This window comes from Populus alba, chromosome 1, assembly GCF_005239225.2.
Source record: "Populus alba chromosome 1, ASM523922v2, whole genome shotgun sequence".
Lineage (NCBI taxonomy): Eukaryota > Viridiplantae > Streptophyta > Magnoliopsida > Malpighiales > Salicaceae > Populus > Populus alba.
Window position 1 is genome coordinate 22,874,586 of NC_133284.1, and position 23,362 is coordinate 22,897,947.

At 35.4% G+C, this 23,362-nt stretch overlaps 1 protein-coding gene across 1 annotated transcript; it reads right to left on the bottom strand.

The window, feature by feature from the left end:
- Positions 1-21,323: 21,323 nt before the first annotated feature.
- Positions 21,324-23,129, bottom strand: LOC118040897 (uncharacterized). Its single transcript, XM_035047972.2, has 3 exons — positions 22,884-23,129; positions 21,931-21,986; positions 21,324-21,823 (listed from the first exon to the last, which is right to left on the bottom strand). The coding sequence occupies exons 1-3, from the start codon at positions 23,016-23,018 to the stop codon at positions 21,496-21,498; spliced, it is 519 nt and encodes a 172-aa protein (XP_034903863.1). The 5' UTR covers positions 23,019-23,129; the 3' UTR covers positions 21,324-21,495.
- Positions 23,130-23,362: the final 233 nt, after the last annotated feature.

Here is a 23,362-nt window from a genome sequence, read left to right on the forward strand (position 1 = left end):
CATTCATTTGTACAATTTGTACCCATTCAAAATATTTCCCTCCGTGTTTTTCCCATTTAGTCGAAACCAAAACACACTTATCTTTCTAGTTACTCTCTTAAAAATGTCTTGTGTATTCATGTTAACATGGCATTCACCAAACTTCTTTATTTTCTATGTCATTACCCTTTTCTTCATGCTCACCATTAACTAAATGAACATGTTTATCATTTATGTTCACTTTTCCCTAATTATATGGATGTTTAGCATTAATTGCACCACGTAAGGCTTTCTTTGCCACCATCTTTGTAATTGGCTGATTTATAATCCATGTCTCCTAATCATTCATTCCATCTTATTTTTAACCAATTACACATAAAACTCACATTTTCATATTATTTTGAACTTTCTTTATAAGCATTATCCTATTGATTTTTTTGTACAATTTAAGCTTATGCTTTTCAAATGATGGTTTTCTATAACTAAGCTTATTTACATGAATAAGAGTCCAAGTTACACATATGCCCTTACATTAATCCATTATAAAGAGAAATCTCATTATTCTCTTTCATCATGGCTAAAACCAACACCCTTATTTCATAAAGTCTAGATCATCCTCAAGATGTTTCTAGTTCCTAATACACTAACGTTTCTTTGAAATAGTTATTGAGATGTATATTCCATAACTTTATGAAATTCCATTACCTTTGTAAATTCTAATCACACAAGTTTGATTCTAAGCATCATCTTTCAAAATAATACATTTTATAGTATGAAGCAAAATATAAATTACATAATTGAACAATCTCCCTTAAAACTCTATTTGGCCAAAACATTTTGGCCTCCTAAACACCCATAATTTCTTCATCCTTTCTTTAAAATCTACTTATACTTACAAGTCATTCTAATCCCAATGTACTTATTATTAAGTTCACTCATAAACAACAAACAAGTTGTATAAGCTTGTTCATTATTAATTTCTAATAATCACCGTATGCCTTGTTAAACTGATTATAATTTTATTCTTGATTTTGTGTAATTACAAGTGTATCAATTACATTAGAAGTATGTAATGATTTGGAAACAAGATTTTAAATTGATTAGTTTTCTGGCTTGGAAGCTAATGGCGCTAGCAAAACTAATCTTTAGTAGTTGTTTCTGGTTATCTAACATGTATATCATTAGTCAAAGCTAACTTCATCATTCATTCTCGGATATCCAACATGGATACCATTAGTCGAAGCTAATCTCAACATTCTTTACAATTCATGAATAAATTAAACAATTGATTTCAAAAAGTAATATTATATAAGAGTACTTTGAAAATTTAATGAAATTAGATGAAGGTGGAAATCACCTACCTACTCCCTTCATAGTATGTCCTCGCCCGATCGAAGATCTAATTCTAGTTGTACCTCCTAATACATAACAAAACCATTACTCATATATATATATATATATATATCCAAGCATCGTCAAAGATTATTTCTACACACCCATTCATACAAATGTCTCTTGTATTTGTGTATTTGCATGGCAATAATGTTATAATAAGACACCCATTCCAACTTTATTGAAGGGCAATAACGGAAACTAAGTCATTTCAACACTGAAAATCGTCAACGAAAACTAAATCACTTTGAGTTAAAATCATGAACAAAAACTAAGTTATCATGACACTAAAAATCATCAATGAAAACTAAGTCACTTTGAAACTGAAAATTGTCAATGAAAACTAAGTCACTACGACACCGAAAGTTGTCAACAAGAACTAAGTCACTTTGATGTTTCTTTTCCCCAAGTTCATGTATAAAGGCCAATATCAAGTTCTTCCTCCTAAAAGATCATACCATAACCTACTTAAGGACATTGACCATAACACAATTCATCTCTAAGGTTATATGAAGTAAGATTAACATTTAATGTTTTCAATCTATTACAACTTCACTCAATCATTAAACATTTTTAAGAAGGTTCTATTAGTTATCAATGTATTTGCCATAACTCAAATTTTGATTTTTTTATATAAATAAAAAATAATTTGAGAATGGGGTCAAGACAATACGAGCTGAAAGTTTAAGGATTACTAAGGATGAAATTATAAATTTGAGAGTTAATTTGGTCAAAAATTAGAAGAATTGATAAGTTTATGGACTTAATTAAAGTTTGATTTATTTAATTAATACAATCAAGGGCTTAATTAAAAAAATACCAAAGTTTAGAATCAATTAAGGACTGAATTGATTAAATTGAAAACCAATGATTCTTTTGTAAATGCTCTGAAATCCAGGGGTTCAATTGCAATTGATCCAAAGGTAAAATTAAAAAAACAAAAAGGAAAACACAGAAAATAAAAAGAACAGAAAAGAAGATGATAGAGTGGAAGAAAATATAGGAATTCCAAAATCCTAGCAAGGAGCCTGCATCGTCTTCATCCAGAACATCCCCTAGGTAAGTCTTTTTTCTTCGCCCGCTCTCAATTCAATTCACTTGACACTGTTACCTTGAATTTTAATTAACCATCTCCTTTAGCAAGCATGCGTGAACATTTCACACATGCCTATTTACCATGGCAACCAAGTCACTAGCTTGGGCCAATGACCAGGTTGGGCTGTTGAACCTAGCCCAGCCCATACAAGCTAAGCTCGACCTAGCCCCCCCTCTAAAATAAAAAATAGAAAACAATAGAGGTTGGGCCGAGCGTGGGCCACAGGCCCAACCGACTTAATTTGTATTGGAGCAATAATGTATATGGCAAAACATACCCTTATGACTTACCACTTTTATTTCACTTCTTTTTATTTTAATAACTAGCCAAATAGGCCCTTTTTTTATATCAAAAAACTCCAAAAAAAATTGTGAACAATTTGAATTTATTTGTGGGTCCCTCATTTTTTTAATTATTTCACTGTATATTTGATTTGTGAATTTTTATTGTGAATGCGAATCTAGTATGTGATACATATGTATTTGTTTTGTAAAACAAATATATAAAAAATATGTATGCCTTGCATTTAATTCATTTTAATAGTTGATTCACTAGCGTCAGAGTAAGGAATACTATTTTTTTGTGTTATGTAATATTTATCAATGCTAGAGTTGGAAGTATTCGTAGTCGAATATTCACTGACGTTAGAGTCGGGAATATTACAAGCAGACAATCGATTACATAAGGGAATACACCCAAAGATGGCGTGAGGCAGTTGAACAGGTTAATCCTCTTTTATTGGAAAAAAAGATGATCAGTTTATTTTCTAACACCTTTAAGGCCCTGTACTTTAAATATCTGGTTAGAAGTTCCGCACAACATTTCACTAACTTGGTTATTATAGCTGAAAGGTTTGAACAAGCCACTAGGTTAGGTAAGATTGCTGACCCAACTGAAAAGAATAGTTTCACTAGAAAAAGAAAGGAAACTAAAGTTCACAATATTGAAGGTGGTTACAAAAGCAAGAGAAATAACTACTAAAAAAATGCCTACCCCTCATATAACTAATTTCTCCATATTGGTGCTAGAAATCAATCGTCTTGAAGATGAAGCTACAGTGTCATTAGGCCAAGAATGATCTACATATGACCCTAATTGAATTTTAGAAAGAGGCCTTAGGAGATGAATGATTGAGAGATTCCATAAAATCCTGATCAATTGGTTGTTAAGTGTTTAACCCTTTTTATGTATTACATTGCTACAAGTTATAGCTTAAGATTTTGCCATAAGGTCTTTGTTATTGAACCGGTCTTTGTTATTGAACCTCTCTTCTAAAGTTTCAATGAAATAATGAGTTTGTCCTTCAAATGTGTCTATTCTATTGATTTACAACTAAGTATTATTCACAAATACACCTTTGCAGCCTTGCATGATCTCATAGACTAAGTTCATTTTTTTTACCAAGATCTTTTCTACCAATGGAATTGTTGAAAATTGAACTTGCTTTCTAGTTTCAAAATTGATTTGATGTTTATTTAAAACAACATTTTGACATTCTATTTGTAGAATGAAAAATGAATCAAGCAACTCCTTCATTGAGGTGACTAAATTCTAAACCAAAGTATATAGATAGAAAACAATGAATAGCCACCCTCACACCATGACTCTTGAGCCAGGTGTTTTAAATATATGCATAATGGTATGTAGTGGTTCTGTTGTTCATAGACTCATGAAATGTATCTCTTTACAAAGTTCAAAGCATCACATTAGATGAGATCAAAGTTTATTGATCTTAATTGTTTACACTTGAATTGAGAAAATACCATCTTTGTTATCCCTTTCACATTCTAAAAATGAATATATCCCTTGTGGTTCCTTTTTTAGTCGGAATAAATTTTCTTTCATGAAAAATCCTGACTAGGATTACACCCCACAATAAGGGCAAGTGAAAATTTAAATGATAAAAAATAATGAAAAAGCCATGAGAAAGCCTAAAAGACAAAAGAGCCCAAGAAACTCAAATGCTAGGGGATATGCCCAAATCACAAGAAAATGTGATGGCCACAACAAAATGAGTATGCCCTAGCCAAAACAGTGAAAAGGGGCAAATCAAAGAAAAACGACAAGAGGAAAAGAATGGAAGACAAAGATTTGAATTGTTGATAGTGATCCTTGGTCTTTGAAACCTTGAAACACTCTTTGAGCCTTATGAATAATTTTCTTTCATAGCAAAGAACCACAACCTACGTTACGTGCTTATAGAAGTCTTTTCTAATCAAGCAAACAAGCAAGTTGGAACAATAAACTATGCTCTCAAAATGCAAAAAATACTTTTTCATAAGAGTTATGACAACGTGAACAAGCTTCTCATTATTATTCATTTTAATGAAATATGTGTTTAAAGAGAGACAAACTTTTCTCGAACAAAACCTCAAGTTTTTACTCAAGCCATTTGTTTTGAAACCCATAAAAACAGAAGGTCACTTCATTATGTACCCTTACCAATTGCAATATTGTCAACACAAGAGCAAATCATCTTATTTCTAAGAAACATTACTAAGGAGTTGCAAGATTTCAAAAACAAATTGTTATAAACTCATATAATTTTATTTTTTTTCAAAATGCAAGATCAAGATTTCAAGATTCATTCTAGACAAAGATTCCTTCACCAAAAAAAAAAAAACAGAGAAAAGAGATAAGGGTTACTCAAAACCATTATTTATCCGAGTCACTGATAGAGCAAACTTTAGGGCAATGACCCATACAAGGGGGCAATATTGTGCTTAGAAGGGGATTTGATCTCTTCGGGTAATAGAAAAAGAGGAAAGTAATATTTCATACAACGAGACAATGGGGCATTTTTGTTTATGAAAGGCAGATTAATCATTTTCACAAGTGACACCAAATGTTTTTAGTAGTGAAACAAGGAATTAATGAATGATCTTCTCAAATTAGTCAATGAGACAAAGATTTTCTAGCAAGTAAATGGGTCATGATGTGCACTATAAAGATTGAGTTGGGTAAAATTAAAAATATTCTAGAAAAGATATACATGGGCTAACTTAAATGGACTAGAAGCCGAGTGACAGAGGAATTAAAATAAAAAATGGCAAAACCTTATCAATCAATCAACAAGGAGATTGAGAAGAAATGGGGGCCTATATTTCAAATAGGTAAAGATGCGTGCATGTCATCTAACTCTTAAACATTGAACAATGTGTTTTGTAAAAATTCATGAGATAAATCCCTGATGGGATCTATCAAAAGGAAGGCCACCTCGAAATGGCTAAAAATTAAAAATACTCTTGAAAGTTTTTCACTCTTGAGAAAATTTAACTTCAACTGATTGCCTATGAGAATTAGACCACCTAAAATATCTTCATATTTTTCAATTGAAAAAGTCACCCATCACAATGAAAGCTTTGAGTTTTCACCCAGGCAGGTTACCCATGAGAATTAGACCAACCTGAAAAATAAAAATCATCATATCTTTCATCAATGGTTAGGTCACCTATTACAATGAGACCAATGAAAGGAAAAAAAAAAAAACCAAACCTTCGAGTTTTTCAAACGGGTAGGTCGCCTGAAATAATTAGACCATTTCTAAAAAATCTCTATATTTTTCAACAACGAGCAGATTGCCTTGAAAATTTAGATCACTTTAAAAAAATCTCTGTATTTTTAATCCACTAGCAAGTCGCCTTGAATAATTAGATCACTTTTGAAAATCTTTGTATTTTTCATCAACGGGCAGGTCGCCTAGAATATTTAGACCACTTTCAACAAATCTTTGTATTTTTCACTAAAAGGCAGGTCATTTAGAAGAATTAGACCATTTCCAAAACCTTTGTTTGATTTTTCATTGACAAGGTAGGTCGCCTTTCAAATGACCAATTTCTCGATTTCAACATCTTTCAGCGAAGGACATCTGTCAATATATTGCTTTTGAAGTTTTCAAGATTCTTGAAAAACACAAAAAAAAATTTCCATGTCTACTTTTCTTTATATATTTACTACGTAAAGCCAAAAGAAAACAAAATTTTCCTATGTCTTGTATCATGAATATTATAAAAAGGAGATAATTGTTAAAACCTAATTTGTTTTATTTTTTAAATAAATAAATAAATCAAATTAACTAATTCGAGAATGAGAACAAGATAATATGAGTTGAAAGTTTAAGGACTAATAAGGATGAAATTATAAATTTAAGAGTCATTTTGGTTAAAAATTAAAAGAATTGATAAGTTTATGGACTTAATTAAACTTTGATTTATTTAATTAATGCAATCAATAGCTTAATTGAAGAAATACCAAAGTGTAGAGCCAATTAAGGACTGAATTGATTAAATGGAAAACCAAGGACGGTTTTGTAAATGGTGCTGAAATTCAGGGGTTTAATTGCAATTGATCCAGGGGTAAAATTAAATAAAAAATGATTTCTGTAAGGACCTAATTGCTAAATGTAAGAAGTTTAGGGGGCAAATTTGAAATATCCATTTAAGGTGAAAATGACGTCGTTTTAAAGAAAATTGTTCATAATCTTTTTCATTCATGAACCACGTCTGTTAATGCCCCACAATGCATTACTCCTGCAATAACAACGGTCCGTGGCCTCATTATCTGGAGGCGATTGCGTGGCATTCTCTAGCTTTATCAAACCAGAGAAACGCCATGAACAATCGGGGGGGGAGTGAGAAAAAAACAGAGGATAGATGAAGGACACAGGGGTGAGCGAAAAAAAGAAGAAGGAAACAATGAACATAGACACGAACAAACAAGAAGGAACTAACACGAGGACAAAAGACCAGAAACTAGAGGATAGAGAGAACGAAAAAAAAAAAACTAAGGGACAAGCGAGAGGACAGAACACAAAGAAGATATATAAAAGGTAGAAAACAAGAAAAAAAAAACAGTAAAGAAAGAAGGGGACGAAGAGGAAAACATAGAAAATAAAAAGAACAGAAAAGAAGACGACAAAGCAGAAGAAGAGAGGTGGGAATTCCAGTATCCCAGCAAGGAGTGCGCAAAGTCTTCATCCAGAACGTCCCCTAAGTAAGTTTTCTTTTTTTCCCCCATTCTCAATTCAATTCACCTGACACTGTTACCTTGAATTTTAATTAATCATCTACTATAGCAAGCATGCATGAACATTTCATGCATGCCTGCTGATCATGGCTAACCAGGTCATTAGCTTGAGCTATTCAGTTTAGCCCAGCCTATATAGGCTAAGCTGGACCCATCCAAAAAAACTAGAAAATAGTGAAAGCTAGGCCAAGTTTGGGCCTTAAGCCAGCCAGCCCAATTTATATTACATCAAGGGTGTGTTTGGCAAAACAAACCCTTATGCCATATCTCTTTTATTTAATTTCCTTTTTGTTTTGTTATGTAGCCAAACAAACCCCTTTTGGATATAAGAAAATTTCAAAAAAATTCGTGGATCCTTTTGAATTTATTTGTGGGTCCCTCGAGTTTTTTCCTGATGATTTCACTATATATTTGATTTCTGAATTTTTACTGTGAAATACAAATCTGGTATGCGATACATACCTATCTTTTTTATCATAAAAAATATATAAAAATATGTATGCTTTGTTTTCAATTCCTTTTACTGGTTTATTCACTTGCGTCAAAGTCAGGAATACTATTTTTTATGTTACGTAATATTTTCCAAAGCTAGAGTTGGAAGTATTCGTAACTAAATATTCACTGATGCCAGAGTCAGAATTATTATAAGTAGACCATTGGTAGCATAATACAACAAAACTTTAGCAATTTAAGATAAAATCAGTAACACAACCTATCTCAAGTACGATGTTTAAGGGGTGCTTAACCAGTTTCATACCATAAAATCTTTGTTGATGGATTAGGGTTTTTAGTAACCATAATACTTAGTAGCAACTTCTTAAATAAGACCTTTCCCTTAAGAATAAGATGCCAAAAATAGGTTCTTTTTTGCAAATTTATTTTTTAAAGGTTGCTGCGATGTCGGGTGTGTGATAGTATTCGTGATGGTCTTTCTTTCTTATTTTCTTCCAAGATGGTCAAAACACAAGCCTTTTCTCTACCAAGCATACTTTGTGTTTTTACCATATCATATCATCCATTTTCTCATCTTTTATAACATGGCATAATAAGTTATATGAATTCCAATTTATGAAGTTCTACTAAAAATGTTCAAGAATTATATTTATTTTCGTAATCTCATTTAGTTCATTACAATGTTGTCAAGTAGTATTCAATCAAGAATGTACATTTGAAGGATTTTCGTTCTTAAGCTTTCATGGTGACCAAAATATAGAACATTCATACTAAGTGTTCATTTCATCATTCTCAATCATATCATTCCAAATCATAAAACACAAGCTAGTAACTAATCTCACATTATACATAAACTCAATTTCTACTATCTTGTTTGTTTCTTTAAGGATGTTCATCATACAAGGGAACTCTAATTTTTTTTCCTTTTTGTTGAACTATAGTGTCTTCATTCCTTCATGTTTACTCATGTAAATTATCACTTCCATTACAAACATGTTTATGTTATCATACAATAATCATACATCAATCTTCTAAGTTCATAATTAAGTACGCTCTACAACTCATGATGCAAAACAAGGATATTAACATTTCTAAAATTTTGTTCTAGCTTAAGCATTTTATTCTATATGCTTGTCAAGGTCACAACTAACATATTGTATCATCTTATTTTATCCTCCTTTTACCTTTTCAATAGGTCAGTCTTAACTAGGGTTTCCTTTTTAATATATATCAATTTCTTTTGTTATAGATTTTGAAATTATACTCTTATTAACTCAATCTTTTAACCTCTTCATTTAGCTTTTCATAATCAAGAGATGCAAGAACCCTATGTCACCTTATCTGGGGTTTACATCTCATTTTACCTCATAGTCTCAAAACAACAAATATAAGAGTAAGGATCACCTTTACCACATGAATTTAAACAAAATTTGGGGAAGTGTTTTGGTGGTTTTCTTCTTTTCCCTTACATTTTTTCCTTTCTTCTTCACTAATGTTCCAGCCAACCTCCTATCTTCCTCATCCCTTCAATGTTTTTGGTTTTCTTTCATTCTTCAACTCTTCTCACACTTAAGTATTCAAGGAAGGTGACATACAAGGGGTGTTTTGGTGGAAATTATGTAAGAGAGGGGGCTTATTAGGGTTTTTTATTCGAACCATGGGTGTTTTGGTGGAAATTATGCAAGAGATGAGGGTTATTAGGGTTTTTTATTCGGACCATAGCAAGAGGAAAAATCACCTCTTTATTCTCTCAATGTATTTATACTCCTTCTTAAATGAGGGTAGGTCATGTTTGAATGTTGCATATTCTTATCCTAATATCTTTTAGTTTGTTCATTGACTGGTCCCCTCATGTTTTCTCCTAGGTATTTTACTAGTTCAATTCTTTTTTCTTTTCTTTTTTATAGGTTTTTATAATTTGCTAAGTTGAAACACGCAAAAGAGCTTCATACTTCATTACATTATTGGAGGATGGAAATTCCAAACAAATTGAATATTAAAAAATTTATCCCCAATAACTACTTAACATAAACCATGCTTCGCTACCGTTAGTGTTTAATTCTTCATCATGCAACATCTAGGGGTCAATAGAGAATTGGCTCTTTGCTACTTTAGTTTCAACCTCTAATAGAGATGGCTTGGTGAAGGGGCATTTTGCAATGAAATTAGCTATATATTGGCCTTTGATAATTGTTCTAAGCTGATATTGGAGTCCATACTCTCCCATCTCAATTGCCCATTTAACCAGATAACCTAAGAGGCTAGGTTTATAGAGGATTTGCCTCAAAGGTAGATTAGTCAATTCCATAACTTGACATGTTTGGAAATATAGTTTCAATTTCCTATCAGCATAAACCAGTGCAAGGGTCACCTTTTCAATCCTCGTTCATCTTGTCTTTGCATCATAGAGAACCTTTCTCGTATACTACACTAGTTTCTATAGTCCCTCATCTTCTCATATCAATACTGCACTAATTGCCAAGTTGGTAGCCCCCAAGTAGAAAAAAAAAGTTTTTCTTCTTTTCTAGGTTGACAAAGGATTTTTAGAGAAGATAAATGGAGCTTCAGTGCTTCAAAGTCTTGTTAGAACTTTAAAGTCCATTCAAAATTGGAGATATTCTTCAAAGAATGCTCTTTGAGGCGAGAAATGAATATATTGAGAGCTACAATTCTTCATGTTAGCCTTTGGATCTCTTTTACTGATCATAGAGGAGTCATATTCATGATAGCTTGAATTTTCTCTAGATTAGGCTCAATGCCCTTACTACTTACAAGGAAACCCATAAATTCCCCTCCTTTCATGTTGAATGCACATTTGGTAAGATTTAACTTCATCTGGTGTTGTTGTAGAACAAAAAAGACCTTTTACAGATCTTTGAGATGTTACTAAAAATTCATAATCTTGACCAATATATCATTAATATAGGCTTCCATGTTCCTGCTTATTTGATTCTTGAAAACTTTGTTCACCATCCTTTAATATGTAGCTCCAGCATTCTTTAAAATAAATGGCATGGTTCTGTAGCAAGTTATTCTCTAGTAAATGATGAAAGCAATTTTCTCTTCATCATTAGGATGCATTAGGGTTTGATGATATCTAAACTTTGCATCCAATGAACTAAGTATTCAAAAATAGCAATAGAGTTAACTAGATGATCTATCTTTGGAAAGGGAAAGCTATATTTAAGACATGTTTTTATTAAGGTCAGCAAAGTCCACACACATTCACCATTTTCCATTGGATTTTTTTCACCAAGACAATATTAGTAAGCCCACCTCCCGAATGAATCTTACATCTAACAACTTGTTCATCTCATCTAAGATATCTTTCTATTGTTGTCCCATAGAATTTATTTTTGTTTACATAACTGGAAAGAAGGAAAAACTAATTTTCAACTGGTGAGAGGCACTGTAAGGTTGATGTTTGACATGTCTAATGGCTTGAATGCAAAATTTGATTTTTAGATATTAAATATCTCTGACAATAATTGATATTGTCTTGGTTCTAAAATGGAGCCCACCTTTTTATCATATCTTCACTCTTACCAATGCTTACTTCTTTCGATTCTTTTGAGGTCTAAGTTCTAACCTCTGTTCATTTCTTTAATGACCCTAGCTAGTACAAAACCAATGCCTTCATACCTTTTAGATAAGTTGAGGTACACCTCCTTAAGAATGGTTCGTTTCCACTCATAGTAGTCACTCCTTTGTCTATAAAGAATTTCATAATTAGGTATTTACTACTAATCACTGCATTAATTTCATGAATAAGAGGTCTACCAAAGATGACATAGTAGGAGAGGTTCGTCTTGATCACCATAAAGGTCTAGTATAGTGTACAACATTTAGGGTATGTCCCTATAGTCACTATGATATCTAGAGCACCTTTCACTGACACTCATTTCCCCTCAATCCTAATAAGGGGTGTCTTCACTACAATCATCCTAAAGGATTCAATACCCATTTAAATCATAACATCTTCTAATATGATGTTTACAATACTTTCATCATCCACAAGGACCCTATGTACATTGAAGCTTGAGAATATGATGAAAATAATAAGAGCGTCTTCGTATAAAAAAGTCACACATTCTTCATCCTCATAAGTAAACATAATTGGCGCATGATAATGGTTTTGAACTCTTATAACCAACATTTATTTCCCATAAGTTTTTTTGCTTTTTCTTGTAACTTCACCAACTAAATTCCTCTCAAAATGACATTAATTTCTGGAGGAGACATGTGAGAAGACTCGACTTCTATTCCTTACTGCCCTATCTGATTTTTCATAAATTATTGGAGATAGCCTTTGGCTATGAGCCTTTTTATTTCTTTTTTAAAGGCAAAGCATTGTTTAGTGTAATGTCTTTTATCCTTATTAAAAAGGCAATACTTCTTTTTATTTCTCTTTTTTGCATCTCCCATCATAGGTGGTGGGTATTGCACATATTCCTTCCATTATATTGCTATGATTCCCTCATCTTTAATGGTGTTTAAGGGAGTAGTCATCAATTATGGGTATACCAGTCTATTTCATGTTGGAATCCTAGTAGTACCCCTAAAAGGTTGGGAATCTTGAGGAGGATGCCTATTATCTTTCTTTGGAAATACTTCTCTTCATATGTTAAAACAAGGATATTCTTGTTGTGATGCACTTGTGTTTTCTACACAAATATGATTGATTATGGTTTGCTTCACACTAAAAAGGTTTCTATCAAGCAGCACTTAGAGATATTCACATATAGAATAGTTATGTATTCCATTAATCGAGGCTTTTGTTACTACTGGTTCTAACATGTTTTCCACCTTCAACATCTTTTTATTAAATATTTTCTAATAGTCTCTGGTGCCTTCTCATTTCTGATTGAGTAATGGAGAAAAGTTTAATTGAGCTCTTTTAATTGAAATGCTCATGCTGAAACAAGCGATCAAGTTGATGCATAAGTCTGAAAAGCTGGATATGGATCCTAACTGCAAATTACAATACCAAGCTCATGTAGAACCCCTAGAGATGTCATGAAGTATTTTGCATATAGCACTAGAATCATAGATAACCAACTCCAAGCTACTCTTAACATTTTATACATGCTCTTTAAGATCAAATAAGCCATCATAGTTTCTCTAGGTTCATTTTGGTAATCACAAAGTCTTTGGGGAGGCACGTGTGTACAAAAAATTGTCATATAGTGGCGAGTCTCTTATGTGACTTCACTTTTTTGCATCATTTTCATTTGTACATTGCTTTTGGGTTCTAAAGTACTAAAGTGAGACTCCGTGGGAGAGAAGGGTTGATAGCGAAGTTTATGGTATTGTGCCCTGTCTTTAAATATATTTAGATCATATCTAGATTACCTATCACGAGAAGGTTCTTCCATGGTCATGTTTTGTGTAAAAACAGAGATAACTCTAAGATGTTGTCGGGTAGATTGTACAACCTCTGTGAGAGCTCTTATATGTTAAGTGAGCTATTAAAGGTCAATAGAAGCTAACAAAGATTATGGGAGGTTAGTAATTCTTTCTCATATGTTTTTAGTGTTATTCACCATACAAACCTTATAATCAAGTAAATTAGAAGAATTTGTACCATAAATGAACAAAACCTTTGTTCAATTCTTATAGACAACATCATTGATGAAGTTGTGAAGAAACTTTAGATAAATTTAACTAGACCTAGGCTTTATTGATGGATAATCCTAGGCAGGGTTACCTGCAAAAAATACTCTGATGGCTAAGTCAATATACTATTTTAAAGGTGTTGTTTTCTTGTAGAGAAAAAGATGATTACGGGTAGTAAGCGAGAGAGGAAGATTCAAGAGATCATTTTCATTCTTGCTTTACCTTTCTTTATATAATGAGGAGTAACCTTTAAAAAATAGAAGTAGATTCTTAGGTGTTGCACCTTGTAATAACTTTATATGTTATATCCATGTTTTACAGACTAAAGGTGTTGATGTAATGAATAATGTTGACATGAATAATAATGAACTTTAGAGAAAGATTAAAAAAAAGAAGAGGAGGATTTTTCAAAAGAATCGAGCTTAAGGTAAGCTCAATTAGGTTCCGTTTAACCGAGGTTAAACCAAACATAAAAGGTGTTAACCTAAACACAAAATAAGTTCGATTAGATTTGGTTTGATTTGGTCGAGCTGACCTATGAGCAAAGAGCCAAACCTAAAAATGGGTTCGGCTTAACCTTGGTTTGACTGTGGTCAAATCAAATAAACACTTTTGAACCGAGCCCAAAAATTATTGGGCTTTTAAAGAGAAAAGATTATTGCAAGTAGAAAGTGAGAGAGGAAGATTCAAGAGATCATTTTCCTTCTAGCTTTACCTTTCTTTATATAAATGAGAAGTAACCTTTAAAAATTAGGAGTAGCTTTTTAGGTGTAACATAACTTTATGCATTATAGCCATGTTATTTAGGCTAAAGGTGTCGGTGTAGTTCATAATATCGATATAAATAAAATGAATGTTAGTGAAAGACAAAAAGAGAAAAAAAAAAGAAAAAAAAAAGAGGAGAGGATTGTTCAAAAGAATCAAGCTTAAGGTAAGCTTGATTATGTTTGGTTTAACCGAGGTTAAACCAAACATAAAAAATATTAACCCGAACCCAAAATGAGTTTGGTTAGGTTTGGTTTAATATGATCGAACTAACCTACAAACAAATAGCCAAAACCCAAAATGGATTTGGTTTGGGCTTGGTTTGACTGTACTTTAATCATGGTCAAACCAACACAGCACCTTTGAATTGAGCCTAAAAATAAGCTCAATTTGAGCTCGGATGAACAATGGTCAAACCGACCCAATATCTTTAAACTGAGCCAAAAAATAGACCTTTGGGTTTGGTTTGACATGATCAAGCCAAACCCAAGAGGAGATTTTGGGCTTTATTTGACCGTGATCAAACCGACCCAACACCTTTGAATCACGCTAAAAAATAGACATAGTTTGGTTTTGGTTTGACCTAGTCAAACATAACCCAAATTGAGCTTTGTATGACTATGGTCAAACTGACCCAAAGCCCTTTGAAACCAAGCCTAAAAGTGGACTTAGTTGTTTAATGTGTTTTTTATAAATTTACATTATTTTTTTATTTTAACCCATATCGTCGCTAATAGAAAAATGGACGAGGTATTCTTCTAAGAGTTTAGGTGGCAGTAATTCTTATAAAGGTAAATAAGTTTCAAGCAGCTAAGTAAGCGATTGAAGGTTCTCGAAGAAGAAACTGAAACTATAAAGCAATAATTTTTCCAGCACATGGAAGAAAGAAAAACACTGGTGGCCGAAATGTACCAACAGTTTCAGACGAGACACTATTGTCTCCAATATGAAATCAAATAGTACATGAAAAGAGACCACCTCGTGTTGGATCTTCGATTGTCAGATTTCTTAAGGTAATGTATCCTTGCTGAAAATACCTCTTGTCCGAATACCAGAGAATTCTTGTAGTTTTGTCAAGATATGTTTCTTTCGCATTTGTTTCATCTATAATAACTTGTCATCTAATTCAGATATTATGTATTTACTGTTGAACTTGGTCTGAAATAGGGTTATCTTGGCAGAAGTTCTATGCCGAAAATCAAGTCCATGCATTGTCTGAAGAGGACACGAATCGAATAAGAAAGCTGCTGATACAATGCATTCTTTAACAAAATGAATGACAGGGCTGTCTAGAACCACAAATACCTATTGTCTGCTCGAGAGTTTTTATTGGCAAGGATTTGTAACTATTGCGTGTAATGTTAGGTTTTCTGTGTTTGAAGACATACTTTTTTCCGAGATGGAGATTGGGTTGCTATCCCTTTTTTTATATTCTTTCCTCCTGTCAAAACTATGTTGTTTTTAGAGTGATAATTGTTTTCTCATTCTCTTCTTAAGGACCTTATAGTTCATCTCATTGTATTTATAGTTTCCATCCATTGATGATCTTCTGGTGGCAATATTTTGATAATAGCATTGGACACGTGGATCTCTTGCTACTACTGCATGGAGAGAGTCTACGTGGAATTACTTTATGTTTTGTTTGTTTCATTGTTTAATTTATTTCATTGTTTAATTAAGTAATTGAATGGGTCAGAGAATAAGTAACGGGATTAGCAAGAGCATCCCTAGTCTTCAGCTCTCCACTACTGGAGTTCCTATTATTTAGTTTACAGTTGTATTGAATGGCCTATTTAGGCTCACTGTTTCGAGGGGAAAGGGGCAATCAATAAACAATCACCTTTTCTCTTACTATCTCTTCTTCCTCTAAATCCTATCTTATCATATTTGAGGAAGGTTTGCCTTTAATTTTTAACATTATTAACAAACGGGGGTACAATCGTTTGGAATCACCGAATATATCATACAACAAAATAGAAAGGGCATTAAGAAGTTGAGCAACCAAGCCTATAAAAACAATCTGGCTAACAAGTATCGGAGGGTCTCAACTTCGACCTAAAAAAGTGATGCAGTTTTGCTTTATAAATCAATGAAGTTGATGCAATCTTTGTTACTAAAATGTACTTGTAAGGGTTTTCTTTTTCCCCTCTTCTACGTATAGCACTACCCCATCAAACCTTGAATCCAAGCTCCACAATTTCAATCGAGTCAACGACGCCCTTCAGGGAGTCATGGCAGAGCTACAAGCGATGAGGATCGCCCATTCCCATCGTTCCAGTGAGAGGGAAGTAAATCCTTTTGCTGGGGGAAGTACTTCTCACGACAGGTCGTCTGCAACCTTCAATGCTGACAAAAACCACACTACCCTCAAGTTGAATTTTCCAACCTATTCTAGAGAAGGGGAGGATCCCACTGGCTGGATATTTAAGGCAGAACAATACTTTGAGTTCCAGAACATTGACGCTCCACGACAAGTACAATTGGCGTCATTTCATCTGTCGAGTGTCGCCTTGCAGTGGTATCGTTGGTATACGAAAAGCAAGGGACAATTACGCTGGAAGGAGTTTGTCTCAACCCTTCTCCACCGTTTTGGACCAACTGAGTATGATGATCCGTCAGAAGCATTGTCCAGACTTAAGCAAACCACGACTGTGAATGCATATCAAGAAGCCTTTGAGAAACTGTCTCACAAGGTTGATGACCTCCCAGAAAATTTCCTGGTGGGGTGTTTTATTGCGGGATTAAAAGATGAAATTCGTTTGGATGTTCGAGTTAAGCAACCAAAAACTCTCTCCGAATCCATTAGTGTGGCTCATTTAATTGAAGAACGAAATCAATTCCAAAGGAAATTCAACAATCCAGTCAGACCAGCGACAACACCTTCATTCCAGCCGAAACCACCACACACAAACACCATGGGACTCTTGGGTCCTGCCCCGGCTCAACGAACAACTCACCCAACTGCACCTATTCGACGGATAACAGGTCAGGAGGCAAGGGAGAGACGTGAAAAAGGGTTGTGTTTCTATTGTGATGAGCGATATGTTCCCGGGCATCGTTGTTCACAGCCTCAGTTGTTCATGATGGTGGATGTGCAGCAGAAGGAGGAAGGAGACGATGTGGACATGGAGATTGTGACGCCTGAGGAAGACATTCCAGAGATATCATTTCATGCTCTGGTGGGAACAAACCACCCACAAACTTTCCGTGTCATTGGTAGAGTAGGAAACACGGCTGTGACAGTGCTCATTGATGAGGGAAGCACCCACAATTTTATTGATCAGTCCACGGCAACCAAATTAGGACTACATGTTATTCGCGGCAAAACCATCCATATCACAGTTGGGAACAAGGAGATTATTGAGTGTACTGGGCGGTGCTTAGGCCTTTCTTTATCGATTCAAGGAATCATTGTTCGCGCAGACTTCTTTGTGCTTCCAGTGGCAGCCTGCCAAGCCGTATTAGGAGTGCAATGGCTGGAGACTTTAGGCCCCATCAAGACCGATTACAAAAAGCTCATCATGTCATTTAAACAAGAAGGCCAGACGTACACATTGAGAGGACTATCAAACACTGAACTTGCTCCCCTAAGTGATAAGGAGTTGATCCACTTATCAGGTGTGGGGTATTTTGTGCATATAGAAACGGAGACAATGCCAAAGACAGCCTCAACGTGGTCACCTGACCTCAATCTCATCCTTTCAGATTTTGCACATGTTTTCCAGGAGCCTACAACGCTGCCACCTACACGCAGCCATGACCACCAAATTCCCTTGATGTCCAATAAATCTGAGTCAACAGAGCCGGCCTTACAGGTACCCGCACTATCAAAAAAATGAGATTGAAAAACTGGTCAAGGAATTCCTACAATCTGGAGTTATTCGCCCCAGTCGCAGCCCCTTTTCTTCTCCGGTTTTGTTGATTAAAAAGGCTGATGGGTCTTGGCGATTTTATGTTGATTATCGGGCGCTCAATGAAATCACAATTAAAGACAAGTTTCCCATTCCGGTCATTGATGAGTTGATTGATGAATTACATGGCGCGAAGTTCTTTTCAAAGCTGGACTTGCGCTCCGGGTATCACCAGATTAGAGTCCAGCCGGAAGACATTCCAAAAACCGCATTCTGCACTCATGACGGTCACTACGAGTTTGTGGTCATGCCATTCGGATTGACAAACGCCCCCAACAACTTTTCAGAGTCTCATGAATGACCTCTTTCGCCCTCATTTACGGCGATTTATATTGGTATTTTTTGATGATATTTTGGTGTATAGCAGGTCTTGGATGGATCACTTACAACATCTCCGTCAAGTGCTGCGTATTCTCTTGGACAACCAGCTGTATGTAAAACTCTCAAAATGCCAGTTTGGAGTGCTTACCGTGGGTTATTTAGGGCACCTCATTTCTGCCGAAGGAGTAGCAGTGGACCCTGCCAAAATCCAAGCCGTCCAAAATTGGCCCATTCCAGCAACTCCCAAGGATGTCCGTGGGTTTCTCAGTTTGGCTGGATATTACCGAAAATTTGTGAGAGGATTTGGCGTCATAGCTGCACCATTAAATCAGCTCCTATCCAAGGAGGGGTTTCGTTGGTCTGAGGAGGCGCTCATGGCTTTCAATAAACTGAAGCAAGCCCTCACGTCCCCACCTGTGCTGCGACTTCCAAACTTTGCACAGCAATTTGCAGTGGAGTGTGATGCGTGTGGTGATGGCTTGGGAGCAATTTTATCTCAAGATAATCAGCCAATTGCTTATTACAGCGAGGCCTTGAAGTACAAGGCTAGATTACTGTCAACGTATGACAAGGAGATGCTCGCAGTAGTGAAGGCAGTGCGAAAATGGCGGCCGTATTTGTTGGGCAGAAGGTTTGTGATCAAGACCGATCATCAAAGCTTGAAGTACCTTCTTGAGCAACGATTTACCACGCCTTCTCAAGCCCGTTGGCTGCCGAAGATTATGGGGTTCGATTACAACATTCAGTATCGCAAGGGCAAGGAAAATCAGGGAGCTGATGCTCTCTCTCGCGTGGCAGCAGCACAATTACACGCTATATCAGCTCCTATTACAGACTGGTGGGAAACTCTACAACAAGAAGTCCAACAGCAGCCCTATTACAGCACTGTGGCCACCAGTCCCACTTTAAAACTGGTTCAAAGAGATGGGGTTTGGATGCAGAAAGGGAGGATACACTTGAGTCCTACATCCTCTTTGTTACCTGCTGTTTTGGCCGATGGGCATTCATCCCCTGCAGGTGGACATTTTGGCTATTTGAAGACCTTGACCCGCATCTCCTCCAGCTTTCTATGGCCTGGCATACGAACATCTGTCAAGAACTTCATTAGAGAATGTGAGGTGTGCCAGCGTTGTAAACATGAAACTTTAAGGCCAGCGGGGTTACTTCAGCCTCTCCCAATCCCCCAACGTATTTGGATGGACATATCTATGGATTTTATCGAGGGCTTACCATCTTCGCAAGGTTACAGTGTTATCATGGTTGTGGTGGATCGGCTCTCCAAATACAGCCATTTTATGCCACTTAAACATCCCTACACTGCAGTGAAGGTTGCGAAGTGTTTCTTAAATAATGTGGTTAAATTACATGGCATGTCGCGTTCTATAGTGAGTGATCGGGATAAAATCTTCATCAGCTCCTTCTGGAAGTCCTTATTCACGCTACATGGCACGACACTTAACTACAGCTCCAGTTACCATCCGCAAACGGACGGCCAAACCGAAGTGGTTAATCGGACCTTGGAACAGTACCTGCGCTGTTTCACTTGCGACCACCCAAAGGCATGGATGGAATGGCTGGCTTGGGCTGAATATGGTTACAACACGACCATTCATTCAACAACGAAGGTTTCTCCATTTGAAGCTTTGTACGGGGTCCCTCCTCCATCTATGATCTCCTATATACCAGGAACTACAAAGCTTCAAGCAGTAGATCAAATGCTGCGCACAAGAGAGGTCATCCTGCGGGACCTCAGACGGAATTTAATTGTTGCACAGGGACGCATGAAATCTCGGGCAGATTTGCATCATCGGGAGGTCACATTTCAGGTTGGAGATTATGTGTTCTTAAAATTGCAACCATACCACCAAAAAACGGTAGCTTTTAAGAGTTCCTTAAAGTTATCACCCAGGTTTTTTGGCCCCTTCAAGGTTCTCGCTCGCATTGGACCAGTGGCATACAAATTAGACCTTCCCACAGGGTCACGCATACATGATGTTTTCCATGTCAGTTTACTCAAGAAACAGTGGGGAGATATAGCCAAGGACACGGTGATCACCCTTCCTCCGATTACGTCAGATGTTGTAGTGTTACCAGAACCAGAAGCAGTCCTTAATAGAAGGGTTATCCAGAAGGGGAAATACAGGCCACGAACGGAAATCTTGGTGAAATGGAAGGGGGCATTGCCAGAAGATTCTTCGTGGGAAAATTTGTGGCGATTTGCAAAAACTTATCCTCAATTCAACCTTGCGGACAAGGAGAATTCAAGGGAGAGGGAATGATAAGAGCATTGGACATGTGGATCTCTTGCTACTACTGCATGGAGAGAGTCTACGTGGAATTACTTTATGTTTTGTTTGTTTCATTGTTTAATTTATTTCATTGTTTAATTAAGTAATTGAATGGGTCAGAGAATAAGTAACGGGATTAGCAAGAGCATCCCTAGTCTTCAGCTCTCCACTACTGGAGTTCCTATTATTTAGTTTACAGTTGTATTGAATGGCCTATTTAGGCTCACTGTTTCGAGGGGAAAGGGGCAATCAATAAACAATCACCTTTTCTCTTACTATCTCTTCTTCCTCTAAATCCTATCTTATCATATTTAAGGAAGGTTTGCCTTTAATTTTTAACATTATTAACAAACGGGGGTACAATCGTTTGGAATCACCGAATATATTATACAACAAAATGGAAAGGGCATTAAGGAGTTGAGCAACCAAGCCTATAAAAACAATCTGGCTAACAAGTATCGGAGGGTCTCAACTTCGACCTAAAAAAGTGATGCAGTTTTGCTTTATAAATCAATGAAGTTGATGCAATCTTTGTTACTAAAATGTACTTGTAAGGGTTTTCTTTTTCCCCTCTTCTACGTATAGCACTACCCCATCAAACTCTTGAATCCAAGCTCCACAAGACCTAGATTAAAGAGAGAATTCCGTCTCACTTCTTCCTTTCGGAAGGTGGTTGGGCTTGCATTTCTTTGTCATCCTCTTCATCACTCTCTTCATCCTCCTCATCTTCTTCATCCCCATCATCATCGTCTTCATCATCATATTCATCGCTATCGTCGTCATCACTTTCTCCATCACCAGAAGGCTCATCATCAGAATCATCTTCATCTCCACTATCATCTTCTCCATCATCCTCCTCATCGTCTTCATCATCCTCGTCGTCGTCGTCATCTTCACTTTCAGTATCCTCAGCATCACCACCATCCATATTTTCAGCAGCAGCTTTTTCCAATCTATTCAATCTGCCCAATGGGAACCTGCAATTCAGTTCCATTAACCAATCAATTACTTTTTCACCACGTACCCCTCAAAAAGGGCATTTAATGCTGAATTCATCAAAACAAAACAAAAAACTTAACTTTACCTGTTATCAGTTCCTGTCAAATATGCGAGCATATTAGCATCCAACAAAGGTAATGTCTGTAATTAAAAAGGGTCAAGTAATGCATACATTTGAAAAGGAGATCATGAGATTAACCAATAATACATAAAAAAAAAAATAGCAGGCAACAATCCAGAAAATATTTTGAATTGTCAGCCAACATATAGCAAGAGTGTGGATTAAAAAGACAAAAAGCTATCGGAAAGGTCACCAGATTATCCCAAAACAAGATTTTGTCTGCCACTAAATTATTGCATATTTTGGTAAACGAAAAGAAAGTTAACCAATGCCAATTTATAGCCAATGACCATGAAGAATAGGGTAGCAATAATGACTCCAGCACAAGAAGGAAAGGTGCTTCTGATGCAAGATGGGAATTATAAAGAGATTTTATTTTTGTTAGAAATTCAGTATTTCTCTTAAAAAGTCATTTTTTCCATCAATCAAAGACTTTTCAAATATGTTTCTCCATTTATCTTGGCCTTCAGTTTTACTATATGGTCTTGTTGTTCATGCAACAATTCTTCATGAGAAGATCAAATGAAAGGGATCCAAGTATCCAACTCGTCAGCTAAACAAATAGAATTGAAATTCCTGCTACTGTCACGATGAACTGAACTTGAATATGGTCAAAACCCAATATACTTATGTCTCCAAAAAGTTCACCTCTTCATTTCTGGTTATTTAATACACTCATTTGCAAGAGATTGATCTCACAATCAAACCAATAATACATTTAAATTACATGAAAAGTTAAGCAACCATAAGGAAGATAAATCAGGAAAGCACAAAAGAAGCTCCTTCCTTTCAGCAGAGAACAGGTGATTTAAAAATAATAACAAAAAAAAAAAAAAACATCATCGAAGGATGAGTGACATGAGGCACTAGAATTTGCAATTTGCAAAGATGATTTGTTTGGAAAGTGAGAAATGTACCTTAACGAGAAACAAAAGCCGAGAGGTTAGAGCAATGAGAGCCGTCTCAGCCATCACAGATTGCAACATGTAGCACACGCCAATCCTGACCAAATCAACACTATTGTTGCCATTTAAAAGGCTTTCCATCTCCATCGATAGCTTGTTGACTCTCCTACCAGAAATCCCAAATGGAGAGAAGAAAAACACTGAAATAAATAGAGAGCAAGGGAAGTTTTGCCGTCTCTTTTTCAAAAGAAAGTCAAATGTTTTGCTGGAATAAATGGGTACGTTTTTTTAGGTTTATCTTTTTTCTTTGCCTGTAAAAAATATAATTAGATATTTTATAATATATTAAATTATGTTATACAAATGCCTGTAAAAAATATAATTAGATATTTTATAATATATTAAATTATGTTATACACACACAGTAACTACTAAAAAATTAAGTTTGAAATGTAATTTTTATGAAACAGTTTTTATATATATTTTTAATT